This window comes from Podarcis raffonei, chromosome 8, assembly GCF_027172205.1.
Source record: "Podarcis raffonei isolate rPodRaf1 chromosome 8, rPodRaf1.pri, whole genome shotgun sequence".
Lineage (NCBI taxonomy): Eukaryota > Metazoa > Chordata > Lepidosauria > Squamata > Lacertidae > Podarcis > Podarcis raffonei.
The window spans coordinates 9,685,578-9,711,393 of NC_070609.1; the positions used below are offsets into that span (position 1 = coordinate 9,685,578).

The 25,816-nt window shown below is 44.4% G+C and overlaps 1 protein-coding gene across 1 annotated transcript in view; it reads left to right on the forward strand.

Moving 5' to 3' along the window:
• Positions 1-25,528, forward strand: part of LOC128418999 (uncharacterized) — a 54,889-nt gene extending 29,361 nt beyond the window's left edge. The window contains exons 14-22 of the mRNA XM_053399226.1: positions 959-1,154; positions 4,266-4,370; positions 9,261-9,380; positions 13,412-13,429; positions 15,614-15,708; positions 19,774-20,011; positions 22,872-22,991; positions 23,386-23,436; positions 24,773-25,528. Of these exons, the coding sequence (XP_053255201.1) occupies positions 959-1,154; positions 4,266-4,370; positions 9,261-9,380; positions 13,412-13,429; positions 15,614-15,708; positions 19,774-20,011; positions 22,872-22,991; positions 23,386-23,436; positions 24,773-24,811 (982 nt within the window). The 3' untranslated portion in view covers positions 24,812-25,528. The remainder of the gene's footprint in view (positions 1-958; positions 1,155-4,265; positions 4,371-9,260; positions 9,381-13,411; positions 13,430-15,613; positions 15,709-19,773; positions 20,012-22,871; positions 22,992-23,385; positions 23,437-24,772) is intronic.
• Positions 25,529-25,816: the final 288 nt, after the last annotated feature.

A 25,816-nucleotide genomic window follows, 5' to 3' on the forward strand; every position in this document is an offset into this window, starting at 1 on the left:
CACCAGGCTGGTGAAGGCTGATGGAGAAACTAATCTGCTGCGCAACAGGTAAAACTATATTACTAAATAAGTACAACTCCTTCCTCCATTTTGCCTCTGGCCCTGCCCACCACTGGGGGGTGGCACTCAGAAGGTTGTCCAGAAAGCAAATGTGGCCCTCGGGGTGAGCAAACCTCCCCACCTGTTATGCACTGAGTTGAATGGGATCCAAAATGCAGCAGTCTGATTGGTCCTAGAACAACAGGATTCAGAATGCAGCAGTCTGATTGGTCCTAGAACAATGCAGCAGTATGATTGGTCCGCAGGAGCCCCCCAATCCAGCTCCAGGTGGAAGTGAATCCACAACCTGATTGGCCTACAGCAGAATCCCGGAATTAGCCAATCACGTGCAGCCCATTGTGTAAATAATGTATATAAAGCAGATATTGTGGGGGAAATTCCATTCCTCCTCACCACTATGAGGGGAATAAAGAGCATGAAATCCCCTCTCGACTCCGAGTATATTTCACCACCCTTTTTTTTAAAGCAGATACTTGTGTGCATTTAAATGCTACACATTTTAAGGAGGTGAAAACTACAGCCATCTTTGCGTTAAGTAGTTTCCCTAGCACTATACACCAGTATGTATTTAATAAGCTTTAATGGCCCATCCTATCCCAAAGTCTGGGTAGCTGAGTTGGTTAGAGCATGGCGCTGATAATGCCAAGGTTGCTGATTTGACCCCCATATGGGACATTTGCACATTCCTGCATTTCAAGGGGTTGGACTAGATGATCCTCAGGGTCCCTTACAACTTTGATTCTATCGTTCTAAGGTGAGTTTCAGGACATCCTTTCTTAATTCAGCCTCAAACTACCCCTTTCTCCCACTACCCCTCCGCTATTAACCCCCCTCACCCCACCTTTCCCTTCAGTACCATCTGCTCCTGCGCAGCATCAGTGTCAATATCGCATTTCAGGTTCGCGTTCACTGTTAATCTGTTGGGCGAGAATGGCGACATCGTCTTCCACTTCAACCCGCGGATGAACGAAAACGAGGTGGTCTGCAATACGAAGCAAAACGGAGGTTGGGGAAAAGAGGAACGCTGGCCCATTCCTTTTGAGTCAGGAGCCACTTTTATGATGATCATCGATGTCATGAGCGACTGCTACAGGGTGAGGCTGCCAGCGGGGCATATCTATTCTTCATCAAACAGTCTTCTCATGGCCTGTGGGCTTTTAATTCTCGTGGCTCAAGATGGCTTTACTTTTTCTGTAACGGGCAGGATGGCTTTATGTTTAATAAAGTAAAGTGGTAAAGTGGCTCCTGACCATTAGGTCCAGTCGTGACCGACTCTGGGGTGGCGGCACTCATCTCGCTTTATTGGCCGAGGCAGCCAGCGTACAGGTCATGTGGCCAGCATGACTAAGCCGCTTCTGGCGAACCAGAGCAGCGCACGGAAACGCCGTTTACCTTCCCGCCGGAGCAGTACCTATTTATCTACTTGCACTTTGAAGTGCTTTCGAGGAGCAGGGACCGAGCAACGGGAGCTCACCCCATCACGGGGATTCAAACTGCCGACCTTCTGATCGGCAAGTCTTAGGCTCTGTGGTTTAACCCACAGTGCCACCCATGTCCCGGCTTTATGTTTAGGCAGTGCTATTTTTCTAGAAAAAGAGGTGTCAGAACTCAACATGAACGCCTCCCTTGTTCTCTTAGAATGATAATGGCACCCTCTTGAGAGATGCCGGAACTGAGTTCTGGTGAGTTCCGACTGAAAAAAAAGCCCTGCGTTTAGACATTCAGAAGAAATTGCAGGGGTATGTCTTTTCATCATCCCCTTTAGAGATGTGGATGTGAACACCTTGACGAGAATGACCTATGTGGTGGTCATTTGCTAAAGGTTATTGGGACATGGTGTATGTGGAACTTAAAAGGATCTTTAAATTTACACTCCCTAAAAAACTCAAAGTCTTTTTATTGGCTATAACAGATGATGATATACCAAAAAAAAGGACTTCATCTATTTCTTTACGTGACCGCTGTGGCCAGAATAGTGTAGGGGGGGTGGGACACATTGATGCAAGGGGCACACTGATACACCAATAATATTTCAATATCGAGAAATGTTATTTGTGTCGTGACATCACTAAAACGTGTCTATACATGTGTGAGTACGACAGTTGCGACTGCGCCGCTTGCCAGTTCGCCGTTGGTGTTTGACGAGAGTAGGTGTGTTTTTAGTGAGGCCAACTAAAAAATTATGTGAAATGTAAAAGTGTTCCAATGTTGTTTTACGTCGTTTAGTTAAGATTTAAAAACACCAAAGGTAAGTAATCAGTAATCAGGATTACACATGATTTTTAAATAAGCTCAGTGGTTTCATTAATAATTGTTAGTTTTCTGAAAATGTCCGTTGAGGCACTTTGATACACCAAGGCACATTGATACATATAAAAGTGCCCCACTAGTGTACAATAGTGCCCCAATATACAAGTTTGCATGAAATCTCAAAACTGTTTTCCTACACATGAAATTTGAAAAGAAAAAAACTGTTGTTTACTACATGGTCAAAGTCATTTCTAAATATTATATGACCGATTATCAAGTGTCATATCTCAGGAAAAAAACCAGGATCTTGTATGCTTGTCTTCCTCATTGTAGAAGGTAAGGCAAGTGCTGATTTCAAGGACGTTGTTTTGCAGTTGCCAAAACCAAATTTCTCAAAGGGCACATCTAGAACACCATCTTTTATACTTTTTCTTTTGACTTCAGTGGATACAATGTGCAATAGAAGCTAAACGTTAAGTAATTATCTTATTTTTTATAAACATTTTGTTTAAATTACTGTTCTTTGACTACCTAATGTGAGTTCTTAAATGTTTTTCCAATGAGGTGGCCAAAGTATTGGAGTCTCAGCTTCAGGATCTGTCCTTCCAGTGAGCACTCAGGGCTGATTTCCTTCAGATTGGATAGGCTTGATCTTCTTGCAGTCCATGGGACTCTCAAGAACATAGATGTGCATAAAGCTTCTGAGTTTGCTTCTCCCTCTATTCTTTCGCATCCCCAAATACTCTCAAGGATGAGCAAATGCAAACATGCTCTGAGCTACCTTTACTCCTTGTTTTCGGAAAACACACAGCCCCTGATGTTAATATATTAGATAAGGCACGTTTCCCTCTCCTATCTAAAGTATGTTTCAAAGTATGAATTCACCTTCCTAGTGAACTCATCTTTGCCAAATAGCCTCTGAGGCATGAAGCATTCCTGAGACTGGCTTCCTAACTATGGTTTCTCTTGGACAGAGAGAATCTGGCCATGTGTGGCTGCCTTTGAAGACAGTTCAGAGGCAGCAGCTAGCTGAAAAAATCATGGCGAGGCTGCTAATGGGAGCTAGGCGATGAGACCTCTCTCTCCTGTATCAAAACAACTTTACTGACTCCTAGTGGTAGTCATTATTATGATAGTTATTATTATTTCTACTGATTAGTAGCTTTTTCGCAGGATTAACACATCTCACCCACTAAAAAGAGACAACAAATGTCTGAAACCGTCCAAATTTACATGCAAAAGCCTGGGTGAAAAAAAATGTTGTTGCATTAAGATACAGTGGTACCTCGGGTTACATACGCTTCAGGTTACATACGCTTCAGGTTACAGACTCCGCTAATCCAGAAATATTACCTCAGGTTAAGAACTTTGCTTCAGGATGAGAACAGAAATCGTGCAGCAGCGGCAGCAGGAGGCCCCATTAGCTAAAGTGGTGCTTCAGGTTAAGAACAGTTTCAGGTCAAGAACAGACCTCCAGAACGAATTAAGTACATAACCTGAGGTACTACTGTATACAGTGGTACCTCAGTTACAAACTTAATCCGTTCCGGAAGTCCATTCTTCAACCAAAGCCGTTCTTTCCCTAATGAGACCTCCCGCCGCTGGTGCCCTTCCACCGGTCAGCTTCCGTTCTTAGACCGAGGTAAAGTTCGCTAACCAGGACACTACTTCCGGTTTTGCGGAGTTCGTATACCGAATAGTTTGTAAACAGGGTTGTTCTTAAACCGAGGTACCACTGTATAATGATGCTGTCAGGCAGGCCTCCCTAGGGAGAGCATTCCACAAGCAGGGAGCCATCACAGAAAAGGCCCATTCTCATGTCACCACCCTCCACACGTCCCTCAGAGAGGGCACATGTCTTAGATGACAATTGCTTGGCACCCTATGCAGAGGTACCGGTCGTGCTGCCCTAAATCTGCCTGTGCTGTCACTTTCTTGTTCTATTCTTTCCCTAGGTAACTGTCAATAGTAAAGACTTCCTGAAATACGTCCACCGCATTCCCTTTTTTAGCGCCCGGGCTCTGGAGATCAAAGGGGATGTCAACGTGCAGAGGGTCTCTTAGGGTGAGTGGCAGGTTTTTATAGCCTCTTATCCTTCCCCATTTAAAACTTGTCAACGTGGTTTCTCTTGCTTACGGTAAGGAAAACAGCCGTTTGTCAGTTAAAGAGAAGTTCTTTGAAATGAGGCAATCTAATCTTAAAGGAGCTGTTGTTGGGCAAGTTTATTTATTTATTACATTGATATCTCCCACCCTTCCTCCCAGAGGAGACAGATTTGCAAAGCAACAAGTGATAAAGCAATAAAAACACGTTGAACATAATTCCAGTACAGATGCAAACTGGGAGCGAACTCAGTTTAAAAGGTTTGTTGGAAGAGGAAAGTCTGCAGTTTTCAGTCAGACCTCTCTTAAAGGACCACCTTAGTCCTACTGATACTACTGACCAGTGTCAAATCATTTGACCCTGGCCAAATCTGATGTATCAGGACAATGTGACTTCCACGTATGCTTGGATGAAGGCAGGTTATTTGGATCTGTTCCATTGTGATGTCTCTCCTAATTTTGAAATCTTAAACTGCTTTGGTTGCTGTAGGGCAGGGGTAGCCAATGTAATGCCTTCCAGATGTTTTGGACTACAACTCCCATAATTCTCTACATTGGCCAGGCTTGCTGGGGCTGTTGGGAGTTGTAGTTCAAATGTGTAGAGGGTACAACAATAGGGTTGCCATATTTCAAAAAGTGGAAATCCGGACACACTACCAACATGGCTGCCATATAGCCAGATTTTCCTGGACATTTAAGCGATTTCCGTCCAGATGCTGTTTATGAGGGCTGAATACTGAGTATGTCCAGGAAAGTCTGGACGTATGGCAACCTACACAACATTGCTTCTCCTTGCTCCAGTGGATGATCATCCCTGGAAGACAAGGGAGGCTGAGACCCTGATGAATCTCTTGGATCTCTTGGTGGTGGTTGATGCAATCAGTCAGAGTATTATTCTGGACCACTTTGTTGGGCTGTGATGAATGGGGAATACCTGTGGTGCCGGTAACTCATTTGCATTTTTAAAATTGTGTGTGGTTGTTTTTTTTACAGGAACAAAACAAAAAGAGGGGGAAAGAGAAGACAATGCTCAGAAAGATGACACAGGACAGAAAACAAATTTATTTTTAAAAAGGATTATAAACTGCTATACCTTATCTACTTACTATAAAATAAAAGAGAATGCAACTTAATGTTTGTGGAAGAAATATTTTTGGCTAGTATATAAAAATGAGTCTGAGCTTTCATGGCCTCTTGTATATGGATTCTGAAGAGTCTGTGAACATTAGGAAGAGAAACCATTATTTCTCCAAGAAAATATCTTTTGCAACAGATCATTCCTCTCCTTAAAAAAATAAAATCAACAAATACTTGCAGGCATGCCCATAATGGATCTGAGGCTTCTAGAAGTTATGGTGGACGGAGAAGTGCCAATTTAGGGGAGGGGACAGCAACAGACAATGCAAATATATTTCACCAAGCACACCGCCCACTAGTGGGACACGGGTGGCGCTGTGGGTTAAACCACAGAGCCTAGGACTTGCCGATCAGAAGGTCGGCAGTTCGAATCCCTGTGACGGGGTGAGCTCCCGTTGCTCGGTCCCTGCTCCTGCCAACCTAGCAGTTCAAAAGCACACCAGTACAAGTAGATAAATAGGTACCGCTCCGGTGGGAAGGTAAACAGTGTTTCCGTGCGCTGCTCTGGTTCGTCAGAAGCGGCTTAGTCCTGCTGGCCACATGACCCGGAAGCTGTACGCCGGCTCCCTCGGCCAATAAACGAGATGAGCGCCGCAACCCCAGAGTCAGCCACGACTGGACCTAATGGTCAGGGGTCCCTTTACCTTTACCTTTATGTATGGATGAGGGAACACAAATGTGCACATGGAAACAGCAATCCACAGAGAAATCTGGACCCATTGTTATTATTAGCTACCCATCTTTCACCCTAAGGACCAGGGGAGTGTTACAACATTAAAACACAACATTTAAAACTGTTTCAAAAAAACTTGCAGTCACAGAAATAAGGTGTGGTCCAAAAAATAAACACCTCAGGTCTCAAAAGCCAGGGCAAAGTGTTGTGTGTCCAGCACTTGCCAGGGGCAAGGTGTCAGATGGAGCTCTGTGGGGAGGGAGCTCCACACCTCCTCATCCCTTCCCAGCCTTTCTCTGCCGCTGCCAAGGCCCAGCCCCACATGAGGCACTGGCTCTGAGGGGCAGGCAGAGGGCAGGGCTGCCCTGGGTGGGAAGAAAGGGGGAGCGGAGAACAAAGAAGTCTTGAATGTTTTTATTTTAAAATGCTTTGTATGTCAACCTCTAATCTTGCCCCTTTCTAAAATTTATTTACTGGAGTGTGTTTTTCTTCTTGTCAATCTACTACAGAATAAAATCAAATCAGTGAGAGAGATATAGCCGCACCGGCAGCATATCTCTTCTTTCTCGTATCCAAAAATGCAAGAAGGGCTTTTACACACACCAGAAGCTCGGCTCTGCCCTCGCCGGTCCTGGAAGGATCCTTTAAAAAAGTCCCATATGCTCAGAGACTTTGCGCCTGTTCATTGGGGGAGATAGGAAGCCCAGAGCACTTGTTCTTTAGATGTCCCTTTTATGAAGAGGCACGTAGTGAGACCATTGATCCCCTGCTGGTGAGGCTCGCTGACCTCCCGGAAAAGCAAAAATCTGACCTATTCCTGTTAGGCAAAGATCATAAGACGCCCCAGATGGCCACCAGATTCTGTGTACAGATCTGTAGATGGAGACCATCCCCCGACCCAAACTGGTTTGCTAAGAAAATCCCCAAACTCGGTTCCATGGGTGGCTCTGGGTCATCTCTTTGTGGTAGCTTATCTTAAAGTTTTAAGTGTCTATATGCTTATCACATTTATAAATTTTAAATTTATTGTTGTACATTGTTTTAAATGTTTGTTTTCCTTCTGGGATTGTACCCCCAAGTGTGTTTTATAAGTTGGTCTCTGACCGTAATAATTATCTATCTATCTATCTATCTAAAATCAAATCAGGATTGATGGGTTTTCTGTGGGCGGTGGAGGGTGGGGGTGTGCTGGTGAAGTGGGGGGAGTGGCACTCACCCTTCATCTGATAGGAAATGCTCTGTGGGGGAGGGGGCACAGCAATGGGGGTTCGAGGAGGGTCAGTTGGGGTGAGGGGTGAGCAATATCCCTATTTTCATATGAGGAATGTTGGAGGGTATGCAACCAATGGCTTATAGCCATGACATGGCTATGTTCCACCTCCACTGTTGGAGGCAGTGATGCTTTTGAATTGCTGGAAGTCACAGGGGCGAACGAAGGCGTCGTGACACCCGGGGCGGCAACCCGCTATGTACGGTGCATGTGCAGTGTTGCATGCATGCGCTGTACTTAGCGGTGCCACACATGTGCTGTGCATAGCGGTTTGCCGCCGGCACCACTCCAGCGCTGTACGAATGGTGCCGGGATCTTCTGCTCGCAGCTTGAGCGGTGCCGCTGGCAGCAAACCGTTATGTACAGCACATGTGCGGCGTTGTTATGTACAGCGCATGTGCGGCATCGCGGTTTCCTGCCGGCGCCAGGATCCTCTGCTCACGGCTGCAGCCGCAAACGGAGGATCCTCCACATGCGGTGGTGGCAGCAGGATGGCTGCTCGTGCCACTGCAAGACCCCACGGGGTGCCTTCTTGTCACCCCCCCCAGACATGGCACCTGGGGCGCACCGCCCCCTGCCTCCCCCATTGCAACGACATTTCACAGGAAGGGAGAATACCCTTATGCTTGAGTCCTGACTCCTGTGTGTCGGTTTTGTGGGAATGTTCAGGGAGGCAGGAGAGGATATATTATTTAATGATATCCTTCCTAACTTGCATTAGCAAGTTCTATGGCTTAGCAGAGTTTAAACATTCCCCTTTAAAGCTTGTTGCAGGCTCGTCTGAGCCTCTCAATATAAGATTCCTGGTAAGATCCCTTCTTGCCCTCTTAAAAAGAATAGACACAGCAATCTTATTAAAGTCAATATAAAACTAGTTTACTCACAATCATTCAGTTCACAGTTGGATCCCTGAAGGCAGACTTAGGTTACAAAAGTATATGTACATGTGGAACTATCCCATAAGGGAGATAGTTCCAAGTGACTGATGACAGGCAGTCACTTCTGCTAACATGTAGAAAAACAAAATGGAGGAGAGGAGCTAAAGAAGATGGTGTACTCCTCTTCCCCAGATTAGGCCTCACACACACAGGCCTCTAGTCATATGCGGAGAAAGTTTGTCCCAGCTCAGGAGGAAACAGGAAGTCAGACTTATTAAATAGTGGGTGGACATAGCAAACGACACAGAGATTTCTCCAAGTAGTTCTTTATTTGTAAGCTGAAACTGAACTGAACATCAAACAACTCAGCCAGCCTGCTTTTATAGGCAGCCGGCTGTCAACATTGTAACAACAACCCAGGGTTTCCCGCCTAAATTAACTGAAGTGGACCTGAGTGAAAACTATATACACGATACCCCTGGTGGCCGGGGTGAGAACTTCAATACATAACACACCTCCCCACTGAGATTAGGCATTAGTTACAATCATAGTTGTTCCATTACATACAGCAATACCCTTATTGGTTTCAGTAAGGCACATGAGCATATCGATTCCAATTTTACAAGTTCGCAGGCATAACTGTTTCGCTATCAACTATATTGCCTGTAAGACTCACCATCACATATTAGTTAACCCTATTCACCATACCGCTTTACATGTGCAGTTTGTCCACTGAACATAGTCTTTTAAATAAGCTGGATGCTTGGAAACCCTGCCGGACCGCCAAGGGCCAGTATCAGAGTCCAGGTGGCCGCCCGATTCTGGCTGCGACTGTAATGTGACCAAATGTGGCGTTGAGCCTGAGTTCCCTGGCTCCACTGCTGTTGAAGGAACCGCCGCGAGCGGACTCAGCGGACGGTCAGGCACGGCGGTGGTCCGAGTCTCTGGAGAGCCAGGCAGACCACCGAAACGACTTGGCTCAGCTCCACGTCCGCAGTTTTGAGGAAGATGTAGGTTAACAACTTCCATTAACAACTGCTCCAGAGCTGGGGCCACAGTAGGGTAGTGTCCAAATCCCCAACCCTGCGCCTTAGCTGGTCTATGTGCCGGCACCACAAGCGTCCATTCTCTTTTTTAAAAAAATAAATCATTTTTATTGATTTTCCAATAAAAAACATCCAATTAAATATCCAATCATGATACTTCAATTAAAAAAATAAAAAACTAAAATAAAAAAGATCAAATTATAGTCCAAATCGTATTTATTAATTTCTTGGGGCTCCCCACGGTCTGGATCTCTGGAGCATATCTCCGCATCTTAGTCCTGCTTCTCCTTGTTGTTTCCATATTTTCCACATCTCAATATTAATGCTTGGTAATTTTTTGTCCCTGGGTCCAGGATTCTCATTCATGTCAAACACCATATACTTTCATCCGCCGAATACAGCTTTGTTAATATAAAATTTTTCCAAATGCCTTTTTATCAGCTCAGCTACGTCTGATTCCGTTCCAATTCTGGGATGTTGTCCAAATCTGTTATCTTTTATGGCGCAGCAACTCATTAATTGTCCAACAAGCGTCCGTTCTCGAGTTTCACCTGGTACGAACGGGGCCCTGTGACCCCCACTACTGTGGCCGACACCCAAGGAATGTCCCCCACAAAGTTCCGGGCAAAAACCTGATTCCCTGGAATAAAAGACCGTGGTGTGTTAATATAAAACAAGACTCCTGGCTGGCACAGAGCATCCACTAGCATGTCCATTCTAGGAATGTTGTACTTGATTGCTATGTGCTTTACATCCCTCAGGTTTCTCCCAGGAACCTGGTTGGCCAATGTGAAGACAGGATGCTGCACTAGATAGCCTGATTCAGCAGTTTTACCTTATATTCTTGTGTGCTGTGTGAAGGTAAAATTCACATTTGCTGCTCTGTGCAATTTTGCCTCTGGTGCTGACCATCACTGGCATGTGCTCACCCCCAGAAAATTGCCCAGAAGGGACTCTCACCCCCAGACTGAAAAATATTCCCTGCACCTGGGCTAATTCCTCCTTTTGGTGGTCTATTGATCCTTGCTTGATAATTTGTATTCACAATCCCAATGTTTAAGATGCAGGTTGCAGATGATCTGTCACTTTCTCCTTCCCTTGCCTCCTCCCTTCAAGGGTTCAAGACTAGAGGAGAGGAGGTGGAGCGGTCCATAGTCCTCCTTGTCCTCCTGCGCTGGCTTTTGGCCCCTTCGTTAAGGATTGTAGAGAAATTTGATTCAGTTTGCATTTAAAGACATTCACACTTCCCAAAACAATATGAGAACCGAAACGCAGCCCTCCTTTGGAACCTACTTCTCTGAATTTTGCAATGTAGCAAAATAATATGCACAAGAATACTGGGGTAATGTGGAAATAAAAACACACATATGAAAATAATATACAGAAATGTGCTGTATCAGAGAAATCAATTTGCAAAAATATGTGTACAGTCCTACCTTGGATTCTGAACGCCTTGCAAATCAAACGTTTTGGCTCGCGAACGCCGCAAACCCGGAAGTGAGTGTTCCAGTTTGGAAACGTTCTTTGGAACCCAAATGTCCAACTCGGCTTCCGTTTTAGTGCAGGAAGCTCCTGCAGCCAATTGGAAGCCACATCTTGGTTGTCAAACGTTTTCGGAAGTCAAATGGATTCCGTTCAATAACCAAGGTACAACTGTATTAGGCATGACTGCATACGAATGTGTTATAAGGTATATTACAAGAAATTTGCACCAAAATGCTGATTAGTTTTCATAGGGCTTCACAGGAAAGAAACAGCAACTGATGTGGAAATGTGGAGAGCTATACTTAAGATTAGTGGGACGCAGGTGGCGCTGTGGGTTAAACCTCAGAGCCTAGGACTTGCCAATCAGAAGGTCAGCGGTTCGAATCCCTGCAGCAGGGTGAGCTCCTGTCTGCTCCTGCCAACCAAGCAGTTCGAAAGCACGCCAAAGTGCAAGTAGATAAATAGGTACCGCTCCGGTGGGAAGGTAAACGGCGTTTCCGTGCGCTGCTCTGGTTCGCCAGAAGCGGCTTAGTCATGCTGGCCACATGACCCGGAAGCTGTACGCTGGCTCCCTCGGCCAGTAAAGCAAGATGAGCGCTGCAACCCCAGAGTCGGCCACAACTGGACCTAATGGTCAGGGGTCCCTTTACCTTTACTTATACTTAAGATTGGGAAAATGAAAAACCGAGAGAAACCAAAATGGACAGACTGGCCCATCCCTCCCTTCCACAAGGATGTTCTCCCTGTGGCCTGAACTTTGGTCAAAAGGAACTGCCAGCATTGTTTCCCACCCTTTCCTGAGGAAGGCTGATGTTTGCTAGATGAGGCTTTGCTTTCACTTTCACGCCAGGAGAACGTGAGAAGAAAAGCTGATGAACCAGCTCCAAGATGGTGAGTGGGGTGCAGAGAAAGGGCATGTCAGAGGGGGGACCACACTTTCTTCATGGGGGAGTGGGGTGGTGCTTCTGGCTCAGCCTTAACATGTGCTGTTGATCCCCAGCACTGAGCTGTTGCTTTATCATCATCAGGAAAAGCGACAGCATCTTTCTTGACATGTGATGCAGTCCACTCCTAAGGAAAGGATCGGCTCTTAACGGCCTCGTTTTAGCTGGCACAGCCCCTATTTAATGCCCCTTTCCTTAGCAGAGCACTGCCCCTCTTTTGCCTTGTGGGAAAATCATGTCGTTGGCTTCTCAGAAGTTTTGTGAATCTGTGTAAGAGTTTCTTCAGGATAGAATCTTCCTCTCCATCCCATGTTCTGTGACATCACCTACACGGTTGAAAGTTTGGCTACTCTGAAGTAAGTCCCATTGTTAAATGGGGCTTGCAGGGTATGGGAAAGCAGCCTAAAGATTATTTGGGGAAAGTAGAAGAGCCTTTGCTCTCAGGAAGTCAGGTGAGCAGAAGGCAGATTGAGATCTCTCAGGAGTAATTTGTCACAAATGGGCAAGTGTTTATGACTCCAGTTTTCTAACAGGATCATATCTAACTGAAAAGCTTACCTGACCCCAAGTTAAGTTGCTGAAAAAGGACACAGGGGTTTGGGGGTGGAGAACTAGGAGTGGGTTTTGGGCAAAAATACTTTTGATCTTGGTCCTGGTACTGATCATAACTTCCTTAGCTGAGAATGTGCTCTGAGGTTTCCCATTCTTTAATTTTTAGTACTGAGTCTTCTATGTTTTATGTGTTTAATATGCCTGGATTACCTGTGTTTTATAGATTCCCCCTCTCTTTTATGATTTTTATTGTCTAAATAATGCCAATAAAGGATGAATGAATGAATATTAGTATATAAATGCAGTTTATACTAGCACAGAAGATGGGGGTAGACTCTCAAAACCTGAGCTGGGGTTCTGTGCAGTGTTCTCGTCTATAACCTGGGCCCTTGAAGGCCATGCTCTTAAAACAAATTATCGTTTTTAACAACGGATACATAAAACTCTACCTTTAAAATACATTCAATACACCTTTCCCCTGTCAAATAATTCTGGGCATTCTGTCCATAGAGTTATGATTCCTATCCTTTGGAACTTACTTATCTGAATTTTGCAATGTAGCAAAATAATATGCACAACATTACTGGAGTAATATGGAAATAAAAATACCCATATGAAAATAATAAACAGAAATGTGCTGCATTAGAGGAAATTGATTTGCAAAAATATGTGTATGAGACGCAACTGCATATGAACGTGTTATACGGCACATTACAAGACATGCACACCAAAATGCTGATTAGTTTTCATGGGAGCTTTGGGGAAAGAAACTGCACCTGATGTGGAAGTGTGGAGAGCTATTCTTAGGATTGGAAAAATGAGAAATTGAGAGAAACCAAAATGGACTTACTGGCCCATCCCTCCCCTCCATGAGGATGTTCTCCTAATGGCATGAACTTCGCTCAAAAGGAGCTGCCAGCATTGTGTCCCACCCTTTCCTGAGGAAGGCTGATGTTTGCTAGATGAGGCTTTGCTTTCATTTTCACTCCAGGAGAACGTGAGAAGAAAAGCTGACGAACCAGCTCCAAGATGGTGAGTGGGGTGCAGAGAAAGGGCATGTCAGAGGGGGGACCACCCTTTCTTCATGTGGCAGTGGGGTGGTGCTTCTGGTTCAGCCTTAACATGTGCTGTTGATCCCCAGCACTGAGCTGTTGCTTTATCATCATCAGGAAAAGCGACAGCATCTTTCTTGAAGTGTGATGCAGTTCACTCCTAAGGAAAGGATCGGCTCTTAACGGCCTCATTTTAGCTGGCACAGTCCCTATTTAATGCCCCTTTCCTTAGCAGAGCACTGCCCCTGTTTTGCCTTGTGGGAAAATCATGTCGTTGGCTTCTCAAAAGTTTTGTGAATCTGCATAAGAGTTTCTTCCTCTCCATCCCATGTTCCGTGACATCACCTACATGGTTGAAAGTTTGGCTACTCTGAAGTAAGTCCCATTGTTAAATGGGGCTTGCAGGGTATGGGAAAGCAGCCTAAAGATGTTTGGGGAAAGTAGAAGAGCCTTTGCTCTCAGGAAGTCAGGTGAGCAGAAGGCAGATTGAGATCTCCCAGGAGTTATTGTGTCAAATCGGCAAGTTTTTATGACTCCAGTTTTCTAACAGGATCTTTTCTAACTGAAAAACTTACCTGACCCCAAGTTAAAGGTAAAGGGACCCCTGACCCTTAGGTCCAGAGCAGTACCTATTTATCTACTTTGACGTACTTTCGAACTGCTAGTGTGATAGGAATTTTATGGTCTTAGATATATGGCAACGTTCATAACAACACGTACATAGATCAGCACAGGAAAGCCAACCTGGAACCATTTTGATTCCTAAACTGAGCAAATGTTTCTCTGCATGGTCAAAATGGAAAAGCCTCCCCATTGTCTCTTCCTTCACAAATCCTGTCTTAATCTGTGTTTGAATAAGGGTGTGAGCCTTATCATTACAAAAGACTGCCCAGGCTCCCCAAGAAATCCAATCAAGTAACCTGCCAGACAGGAAATAAACAAAGCGACAGGAGAAAACAACATGCAAATGTTCTGTTTTAGACCGCCTTATCTGAGGGGTGGTCTTAGGTTACACCCCTTCTGTGATGAATGCATAATGTTTCTGGGGGTGGTCTGGATCTAGAGGATGGGAATTTCAAAAGTCTTTATAAGCCCTTGCACAGCATTTTTTTGGGGTCCTCTTCCTCTCCTGCGGGTGAGGGGAGCACCCTGTTGCAACAGATCAATAAAGATCAAGCTTACTAGCTGCTTTGCTTCTCAATATTCTCTGGTTGGCCTCTGTTATTTTCTCCTACCAATAGGGAACCTATGTAAGGACTCTATATGGGCTCTTGGATACCCCATAAGGGAAAAGGGCATATTTTTATTTACAACACTAGGTTGGCAGGAGCAGGGACTGAGCAACGGGAGCTCACCCCGTCACGGGGATTCGAACCCCCAACCTTCTGATCGACAAGTCCTAAGCTCTGTGGTTTAACCCACAGCGCCACCCGCATCCCCTGACCCCAAGTTAAGTTGCTGAAAAAGGACACAGGGGTTTGGGGGTGGAGAACTAGGAGTGGGTTTTGGGCAAAAATACTTTTGATCTTGGTCCTGGTACTGATCATAAATTCCTTAGCCGAGAATGTGCTCTGAGGTTTCCTGTTCCTTAATTTTTAGTACTGAGTCTTCTATGTTTTATGTGTTTAATATGTCTGGATTACCTGTGTTTTATAGATTCCCCCTCTCTTTTATGGTTTTTATTGTCTAAATAATGCCAATAAAGGATGAATGAATGAATATTAGTATATAAATGCAGTTTATACTAGCACAGAAGATGGGGGTAGACTCTCAAAACCTGAGCTAGTGTTCTGTGCAGTGTTCTCGTCTTTACCCTGGGCCCTTGAAAGCCATGCTCTTAAAACAAATTATCGTTTTAAACAACAGATACATAAAACTCTACCTTTAAAATACATTTGACACGCCTTCCCCCCCTCAAATAATTCTGGGCATTCTGGCATTATCCCCCAGAGAGTTATGATTCTCAGCAACCCCTAACAAAGTACAATGAGGTGAGGAGAGAATGTGCTTTAAAACTATAGCATGTATGCAGCCGATATAAACAGTTTCCATTAAAATGTGAGTTTTCTTCATGACGGTTGGGATGATTTTGAGGCTGAGTTTGAGGCTATTGGATCGAGAATGTGATGAGCTTATTTTTTGCACTTTCCTCCCCACTCCACAGAGTTTTCCCATTGCTGCTGCTTGGACCAATATTGAAGGCCTCAGTGACGGAAAGAGGTTTTTAATCCAAGGCTTTGTCCGACCATACACGAAAAGGTTTGTAAAGCCTGCTGGTCACGTTCGATTCCCTTTGTTTTTCGGGAGCTGTTCTGCCCCATACATCTCTTCCTCTCAGAACCGGCCCTTCTTCCTCTGTGACAAAATCATGGATGTGGGGTGATGCATGCAGTCTGTCAGGGTAGTGAAGCTGCTGTGTTCTGCTGTTGAATCTTCTTGAGTTCATTTAGGAATAATTTACAAAAATAGTACTCCATAAAGAAATGCTGATTTAAAATAAAATTTAAAAAAGTTTGAAAAGTGTTGTTGCTGATTTGAATGTGTTACTGTGGGGCTTATTTTGCCGCTTGATTTCGTTGCCATTCGTTGTTGCAATAGACCACTACAAAAAAGACACAACAAACAAAAGTATCATAGAACTGTAGAGTTGGCAGGGACCACGAGAGTCATCTAGTTTACCCCCTGCAATGCAGGAATATTTGTTCAGTGTGAGGCTCGAATCCACAACCCTGAGATTAAGAGTCTCATGGTCTACTGGCTGAGCTAAATAATCATTTTGAGGTATTCAGCACACACACACACACACACACACACACACACACACACACACATGAAAACTAATAATGCCCCCTTGCAGTGTCAGTTTGCCTTTCTTGGTGCAGAAAGTACAGTGGTACCTCGGGTTAGGTATTTAATTCATTCCGGAGGTCCGTTCTTAACCTGAAACTGTTCTTAACCTGAAGCACCACTTTAGCTAATGGGGCCTCCCGCTGCTGCCGTGCCACCGGAGCACGATTTCTGTTCTCACCCTGAAGCAAAGTTCTTAACCTGAAGCACTATTTCTGGGTTAGCGGCGTCTGTAACCTGAAGCGTATGTAACCCGAGGTACCACTGTATTAATCTGATGTGTAGAGATCTTTCCTATTTTAATTAATTCAAGAGGATTTTATAATAAATAATAATAATAAATTTTATTTATATCCCGCCCTCCCCAGCCGAAGCTGGGCTCAGGGCGGCTAACAACAATAAAAATAGTCCAACATTCTAAAGACATTCATTATAAAATTAATTAAAATCAAATTAAAATCAAATTAATGGCAACCATCAAGCAAAATTCTGTGCAGATTGCCAGAGGAGGCGGTCAGGCTGCGCCCTGACCAAAGGCCTGGTGGAACAGCTCTATCTTGCAGGCCCTGCGGAAAGATTTTGAAAGCTTCTCTGTGTGAAAGAAACAAGCAAGAAGGTTCATGATGTTTGATTATTAACTTCAGAGAAGCTAGTACAGCTAGTTTAAACTGGTTCTCTTATCTCTTTCTGTGAAGGTCATGCTGACTATAAAAGTAGGGCCAGAAGGAGCCTGGACTTCACTTTCACTTTCTATCTCTTTTCCTTTTGGTGTGGTGTTCTGTATACTGTATAGTGTTAAGGTTTAGACTTATCATAAGGTATCATATGTTTAAGTTAAGTCTGGTGCAACTGGATTTCTTAGGGACAGTGCCAATCCTGAACGTATTGGATTTGTGACCATTATGCTCATCTGCCTTCAGTAGCAGTAAAGCTCTGCTGGATGAAATACTAATAGCCTCTGGTCTATTTTTAGGGAATCCTGCAACATGTTTAAATTTTTACTCTGCTAACTATATGTTATGTACTAAGCCTGGATTATATTTCACTGTACATTGGGGTTCTGCTCTGGATCAATACTAAATAGAATTCTATGACATGCATATCACACACTGTAACTCTTCAATAAGCTATTGTAGCCTTTTTAATCCATGGGTAGGAATAATTGTTGCACCCGAGCAGAGACAAAAGGAGCCAAACAACACCAGGGGGTTAATCCAGAGAAAGAGCGTTTTATTCTGCCATCCGGGGGGGGGGGGGGCAGAGGCACCTGTGTGATTCAGTTCACAAAAGACAGGCCGCACCGAAAACATTTTACAAGCAGGTTTTATCCTTTTTTCAAACCCTCTTTTTCCTCTCCCCCTTCACAGATTCTTACATAGAAATGTTGCTTTTCGTTCTCTGCCTCTGTTCCCGGAAGTATGTTGCAAATCAATGTACCAGGACAAATATCTTGGATCTGGGAAGCGAAAAGCTTTTCTGTTCTCAGCTATGGGTTAGTTACAGCGTTTTTGTTACAGAGAGGACTGCTTAGCTCATGCTTTTTGTCTTAGAGGAAAATGCAGTTTTTAAAATGCATACGCCGAGGCCTGGCTGGGGGGGGATTCACAAACAGTTTTTTAGGGCTTTCTGGGGTAACCCTAACTGTACCCCTTCACTATAAAGTGTTAAATATTACAACAGAACAGAAGCACACACACACACCAAGTTTCTTGGAACCTGGCTTGCATTTTTTCAGTGGCCAGAGCAAATCTTGAGACTTGATCACAGAGGTGTATTGGACTGCAGGGGCTCATGCACCAGAAGTCCTGATTCAAGCTGTTCCTTCAGCTCTCTGTTTTGTCAAGCCAGGAACTGGGAATTGGGGATAAGGATCTGGGAACGAACTTCAGCCTGTTATTCGTTGGAGGGTTAATTCAGAGCACTGTCAATGCCTTGATATAATTATAGGTAAAGGTAAAGGGACCCCTGACCATTAGGTCCAGTCGTGACTGACTCTGGGTTGCGGCACTCATCTCGCTTTATTGGCCGAGGGAGCCAGTGTGCAGCTTCCGGATCATGTGGCCAGCATGACTAAGCCGCTTCTGGTGAACCAGAGCAGCGCACGGAAATGCCGTTTACCTTCCCGCCGGAGCGGTACCTATTTATCTACTTGCACTTTGACGTGCTTTGGAACTGCTAGGTTGGCAGGAGCAGGGACCGAGCAACGGGAGCTCACCCCATCGTGGGGATTCAAACAGCCGACCTTCTGATCGGCAAGTCCTAGGCTCTGTGGTTTAACCCACAGTGCCACTCATGTCCCACTGCATTGTTATAGCTGAGAGCTAGTGAGCATCTTACCACAGAGGTGTATTGGACTGCAGGGGCACATGCACCAGAAGTCCTGATTCAAGTGGTTCCTCAGCTCTCTGTTTTGTCAAGCAAGGAACCGGGAATTGGGGATAAGGATCTGGGAACGAACTTCAGCCTGTTATTCGTTGGAGGGTTAATTCAGAGCACTGTCAAGTACATGCCTTGATAGAATTATATTCATGCTTAAAAGACTCGGTGAGGATAATCAATGGGCATGCTTTAGGTGCACAGAAACTTTGCTGTGGTGTTCCCACTTCCTTTTGCTGAGTCCCAGTTATGCTCCCTCAGGTCAGCCATCTTCCAAACCTTGCCTTTCTCTCTTGCTCCATTCTCCCCTCCATTTGGCCTTTTCTTTTTTCTTTTTTGGTTTGCATGTTTATTTATTTTTGTTTAAATAATACAGAAAAAAACAAAACAACAACAACAAAAAATTGAAAACAATCCAAAAACATTGAAAACAAATATTTCATACTTATCATATAATACGCCCCCCACCCGCAGCTTTCTTCCACCACAATTCGACTTCTTTGAATCTCTATTTCCACCTTTATCTTTGCATTCTCCAAATGTATCATTCTTTGTATTTCTTTTATCTTTTCTCTTTTCCAATTCATGGATACACTTTACATTTTTATTCTAGGCAGATTAGCATATCTTTCTCAGAACAAGATTTTAACATATAATCTTCCAAACATTGCCATTCCTTTTTAAATTTTTGATTTGACTGATATCTTACGATTGAGGTTAGCTTTGCCAGTTCTAAATATTCATTTAATTTGCAAATCCACTCCTCTTTTGAGGGCAAGATTTGAGATTTCCATTTAGAAGCAATCACTACCCTGGCTGCTGTAGTTGCATATAGAAAAATTCTTTTTTTTTTCACTTGCGGTATAGCTTTCCCTATCAAGCCTAGGAGATATGCCTCTGGCTTTCTAACAATTGGGATTTTCAACATTTTCTTTAATTCCTCATGTATTACTTCCCAAAATTTCTTAATCTCCTCACAACCCCACCACATGTGTATTGTTGTTCCTGCTTCTTTGTCCACTTGGCTTTTCCAGTTCCTTTCCCTCTGCGATCGGCCGCTCTCTCCTTCCTCACAGTGTGTTTGCCCTTCTCACATTTCAGATTTGCAGTGAATTTCCTGTGCGCCAATGGCGACATCGCCTTCCACTTCAATCCGCGATTTGATACGCTAAAGCCGGTGGTCGTGTGCAACACGCAGATGAAAAGTAAAAAACAGCTCTGGGAGTTCTGGAAGAGCGATGAAGTCTTCTGGGATGAAGAGGAAATTGCCCCCAGCATGCCTTTCAAGCAGAACAATTCTTTTGAGATGAGCATCGATGTTGAGAGTGGCTGCTATCAGGTGCGGTGGGACTGGGGCGGTGAGCCAGGTTACTCCATTTGATAGTAAGCAACCTGGAGTGGCGTGGGTGGCGCTGTGGTCTAAACCACAGAGCCTAGGGCTTGCTGATCAGAAGGTCGGCGGTTTGAATTCCCGCAACGGAGTGAGCCCCGTTGCTCGGCCCCAGATCCTGCCAACCTAGCAGTTCGAAAGCACACCAGTGCAAGTAGATAAGTAGGTACCGCTCCGGCAGGAAGGTAAATGGCGTTTCCGTGCGCTGCTCTAGTGTCGCCAGAAGCGGCTTAGTCATGCTGGCCACATGACCCGGAAGCTGTACGCTGGCTCCCTTGGCCAGTAAAGCGAGATGAGTGCTGCAACCCCAGAGTCGGCCACGACTGGACCTAATGGTCAGGGGTCCCTTTACCTTTTTAACCTGGAGTGTCAGCTGGAAAAGGAAAGGCTGAGGAGGAGAGGAAGACTCTCCTATATTCCTGGAACCAGAAATGTTTTAGGATTTAACCAATCCCCAGATGCAGCAGTTGCTGAGACTAGCCAATTCGCTAAGCAAACAAAGCAGGGATATGCGCCATTAGCAGAGACTCTGTACCAGGCAGCAGAGGGATGGGGCCCCTTCTCCATCTCTGTGTCAGTTAGCAGAGTTGCACTTAAGATCTCAGCTTGCCTGAGGTGAGCTAGGGGAAAAAGGTGTCAGTTTGTAAGAGGCGGCAGGCTGGAGAAAGGCAGGGATCAGAGCACCATGTGGGCTGGCAGCATGAATCCAGAATCGTGGCCATGAGAGAAGCAGGACTCATCGTAGGCTCAGGTTGAATATATGTGTAAATAAACCATCTGTTATAAAGACACGACAGTCTTCGCTGTGCCTCGTTCCCAAAGGACACACGAACTCTGCCAGGACCCCTGGAGTCTCGCACTGTTGTGGAGATTGGGGTGGCGTGCAACAGTGCTGGGTAAATAACCGAGGAGAAGTACAGGGGTTTGCTTTTTTAAATTATTATTTGTTTAAGCCATAAAATTTATATGCTGCTTGATTTTTTGGGGGGGAAAGCCTCAAAGCAGTTTATTTAAGGGTCCAGAACTAACCAGCCAATCAGAATTCAAGTTACCTCAGCATGGATTGTGTCAGGGCTTGTCCACACGTGACTTGGCTCCACACTTTCTAGGCACAGGTCCAGACGGCTGTTGTTGTTGTTGTTTATCCACCCCCCCACCAGGAAAAACCAGTGTTTTACCATTAATTGGAGCAAAATGCAACCCACAGAAAACCCTATTGCTGTTTGCTCTGATTCAGCGCTAAAGAGTGGTTTTTGCCAGAGGAAAGCAGCAGGAGGAGAAGAAATGTGGGATAAGCCCTTAGTGTGAATGTGTAGGTTGGCAGTGAAGTGAGAGTGTGTCCCTGTGGGTAAAATACTGTCTTATTCAGCACTGTGGGAGTGGAGCTACTGGCTTAAAAGGATATAATAGGCATAGCTGTCAACTTTTCCCTTTTTTTACGAGGAATCCTATTTGGAATAAGGGAATTTCCCTTAAAAAAAGGGGAAACGTTGACAGCTATGATAATAGGGTTAGTGAGCTTGCCTCACCACAACTCGGCTTCCCTACCTAGCCAAAATCTTGTTTCTGACTCACCCACACACTTTTCTCAGGCTTGGGCTAAAACAAATGACATCAGTTATTCTTAATTAAATTTCTCAGTTGGTTTATCTGGCTCAGGGCAACCCAAAGCATCTTGCAACCAGTCTAACTTCTGAGCTATAAGCAGCGAAATATTCAGAATGGTTTTCTTGATTGCAAATAAGGTATTCAAAGGTATTATGCAAACGAAGGCAGGGGCTGAGGGGGTAGAACGTTGGAGAAGCGGCAGTTGGGAAGTGACAGTTGCGGTGCTTTTTTTAAAAAAGTAAATATAAAGCTGTATAGAAAAAAGAAAATGCTCCATCTAGTGGTGGAAGCAAAGAGTAGAGAGAAAACAAAAAACCTGGGTAGAAATAAGTCTAAAACAGGGCAAGGATCTGCTCCTTTGTTCTAGGGTGGAAGATTTACACATAGAACAACAGAGCTTTCCAAACTGTGTGTCACAGCACATCAGTGCGTCTGCCGCAGTGTGTAGGTGTATCGTGCGAATGCTCCCTGCGCTCCTCCCGGGGCTTAAAAGGGGTTAGTTTAACCTCCGGTTTGTTAGTAAAGCTGAATTACTGTGTCACGGAATGATTCATGTCTAAAAAGTGTGTCATCAACATGAAAAGTCTGGAAAGCTCTGAGGTAGAAGCTTAGCCCCCCCCCCCGAGGCTGTGAACCTCTGTAGCATGGGTAGGCAAACTAAGACCCAGGGGCCAGATCCGGCCCAATCACCTCAATCTGGCCCGCGGACGGTCAGGGAATCAGTGTGTTTTTATATGAGTAGAATGTGCCCTTTTATTTAAAATGCATCTCTGGGTTATTTGTGGGGCCTGCCTGGTGTTTTTACATGAGTAGAATGTGTGCTTTTATTTAAAATGCATCTCTGGGTTATTTGTGGGGCATAGGAATTTGTTCATTCCCCCCCCAAAAAAAATATAGTCTGGCCCCCCACAAGGTCTGAGGAACAGTGGACCGGCCCCCCTGATGAAAAAGTTTGCTGACCCCTACATGTAGTGTAAGCTGCGCTGATTATCTAAACAGCAGAAAGGAAGGGCAAAAACATGTTAAATTAAGTAGAAAACATTTACATTACTCTGGAATAAGCTTCGGTGAAATAGCTGACAGTCAGATATATCCCACAAGAACTTACATTGTATTACGCCTGGTAGTCTTTTAAACACCTGAAGCCTTCTTCTTGTCCCTGCCAGCTGGTAATTGAATGCTTGTTTCATTTTTCCTGTAGGTGTATGTCAATGGAAATCGCTTTTTAGAGTACAAGCACCGTGTTCCCCTCAAAGATATCCAGACCTTGGAGGTCAAAGGTGATGTCTCAGTGAACCGCTTTGAATTTTCTGAGATTAAAGTGAGTTGGTTTTTCTCGTCTTTCGTCCTTAGCTTAAACTTGCCAGTGTGGTTTATGGGGCATCTAACCTGGGAAACAGCCATTTGTCAAAGAAATGAGGCTCCCCAAAAATAATTTGAGGAGGCCCTCACCTTTTTACCTGCAAAATTCTGGACAGGATATTAATGATTTCTGGGAGAATGCCTGATTTCTGCTTTTAAGTGATTCAGCACAGAGTTGGAAAAGATGGATGAGACTGCATAGCAGTTTCAGGTCTCTGAGGATGAAAAGTTGAAACAAGAAAACAGTTATGATGCAAGTGGCTGGATTTCTAAAGCTTAGTCCCCACTATCTGAAGCCATGCACTTTTCAACATCTGCTCTCATCCCCTGGTATCTATATTTTTGTGTTCCAGGCTCCACCCCCTTACAGCCCACCTGATTCCGGTGACACCACATATAACAAAGTAAGTCAGTCCCCTGTGTTTATTTGTACTTCTCTCCCAATAATGGATGGAACTGGTAAAGATTTTTCAGTAAGCTCAATTCTGCACATGAGTTTATAATTTTTTAAAAAAAGTCCTCATGAAGATTCATTAGCAGTTTAATTGAATTTATTGTGATATGCATATGTGTGTACAATTTTGCCTGATGGGGTCCCCCCCCCAAAGCAACTTCCCCTAATAGAATGCACATTCTTGTGTTGTTGTTTTAAAAAATATACTATATGCATCTTTGTACACATTATTTGGCTTGGAAACTGCACTGCAATATTTGGAAAAGTGACTTTCAAAGGATGCCCGTGTTTTGGTTTGCGTACTCTTTAGGAAACTGTGAATTAGGGAGGTTCACTTCGTAAGTGCAAACTGAATCAGATTTATCCCCCATGCCAGCCAATACAGTGTATCCTAACTGAGATTGCAGCTCTGCCTTCCATCTTAACACAGCCTGTAGACCTTTGGGCTTTACCATGATGTCCAAAGGCATGTTGTTGTTGTTTAGTCGTTTACTCGTGTCCGACTGTTCGTGACCCCCTGGACCAGAGCACGCCAGGCATTCCTGTCTTCCACTGCCTCCCGCAGTTTGGTCAAACTCATGCTGGTAGCTTCGAGAAGAACACTGTCCAACCATCTCGTCCTCTGTTGTCCCCTTCTCCTTGTGCCCTCCATCTTTCCCAACATCAGGGTCTTTTCCAGGGAGTCTTCTCTTCTCATGAGGTGGCCAAAGTATTGGAGCCTCAGCTTCAGGATCTGTCCTTCCAGTGAGCACTCAGGGCTGATTTCCTTAAGAATGGGTAGGTTTGATCTTCTTGTAGTCCATGGGACTCTCAAGAGTCTCCTCCAGCACCATAATTCAAAAGCATCAATTCTTCGGCGATCAGCCTTCTTGATGGTCCAGCTCTCACTTCCGTACATCACTACTGGGAAAACCATAGCTTTAACTATATGGACCTTTGCTGGCAAGGTGATGTCTCTGCTTTTTAAGATGCTGTCTAGGTTTGTCATTGCCAAAGGCATATTTTACACTAAAAGGTCACTGCCTCTGCTGGCTAACAAAAGTTTTGGATTTTTTGGGTTTGTTCAGAGCAATTATCCTTCAAAAAACTTTGCTTTTACTCAAGTTTTAATGCTATATGTATTGAGCACTGCAACAGCAATAAGCAGTCACCCTAGCCTCCTTATGGTTGGACAAGCTTTGGCCCCGTTTCCTTTATGGCAGTCTTCCATAAGCTCACCTAGGTTGGTGATAACCTGGCATTGACTTCATTCTGTGCTTTTCTTTTCTTTTGTCTCTGCCACTCAGCAGGAGAAGTGTGCCCCAGAAGCAAAGTCAACCAAATAGTGAAGACCCAAGATGAGCCTGTGTGATCCTTTGGAAAATGGAAGCCCTGGCTGGTTGCGTAAAGGGATGGGTGCTCTTTTCCTGACCTGAGGATAGAGTTCAGCTGTTATGTGTGGAATGAAGCAAAATTAAGTAGTGTCATAAAAACCAGTAGTTAGCAAAATATTTGCATATTTTCTATATACTGTACTTTGTTATTGTTGGCTGTTGTGAGGGCAATGGGAGATTGCAAAACGACAAGGCTTGGGGAATAAACATTATAAACACAAGTAAACTCAAGGCCCTTCAACAGTCACCACCAGTGCTTTGTTAACAGCAGATCCTGCTAGCCGTCCTCAATACATTTCCTGGAAATCATTCGTTAGGCAAATGTTTGCAAACAAATCCACAGTTTCCATTGATGCCTTTCGGAATCGGTTATCTCTGTCCCCTCCTGCCATGGTTTGTTCCTAAAATGGCTGCAGCCAACCAGCTAAAGGGAAGCAAAGCAAAAAACAGATTTGTCCAATCTCTCTCCCCACTCCCTTTCCCCACCGTTTCTGTCCGAAAATGGCTGCCACTGACCAGCCAAGCACAAGTGAGGAAGTGGGCAAACGCCGGCTCTTTGGATATGTGAATCTGTGGGGTATATAGCGAGGTTTGGGCATGATTATTTATGTTTGGATAAATGAACTGGCAGATAGTGAGCAGGTGGACAGCAGGACCTGCATGTACTTTATGCTGGCTTTTAGGTTTTAGGTTTTAGGTTTTTTGTGCTGACTGGTAATTCCATTTTTATTTTCTTCTGCTTTAATTTGTCATGTTAATAACTTTGTTAACCACCCGCAAAGGTGGTATAGAACTGAAACAAACAAGCTTGGAAATTTGAAATATATAAATAAAAGTGCTATATAAATAACAGAAAAGCGAAAGGTGCGATCCTTTAGGAATTATTGCATTACTTTTATGTGATTTCTCTAAAATGCACGTTACATTAGGGGCAATCCTCCTTTTGCCCAGGCACAA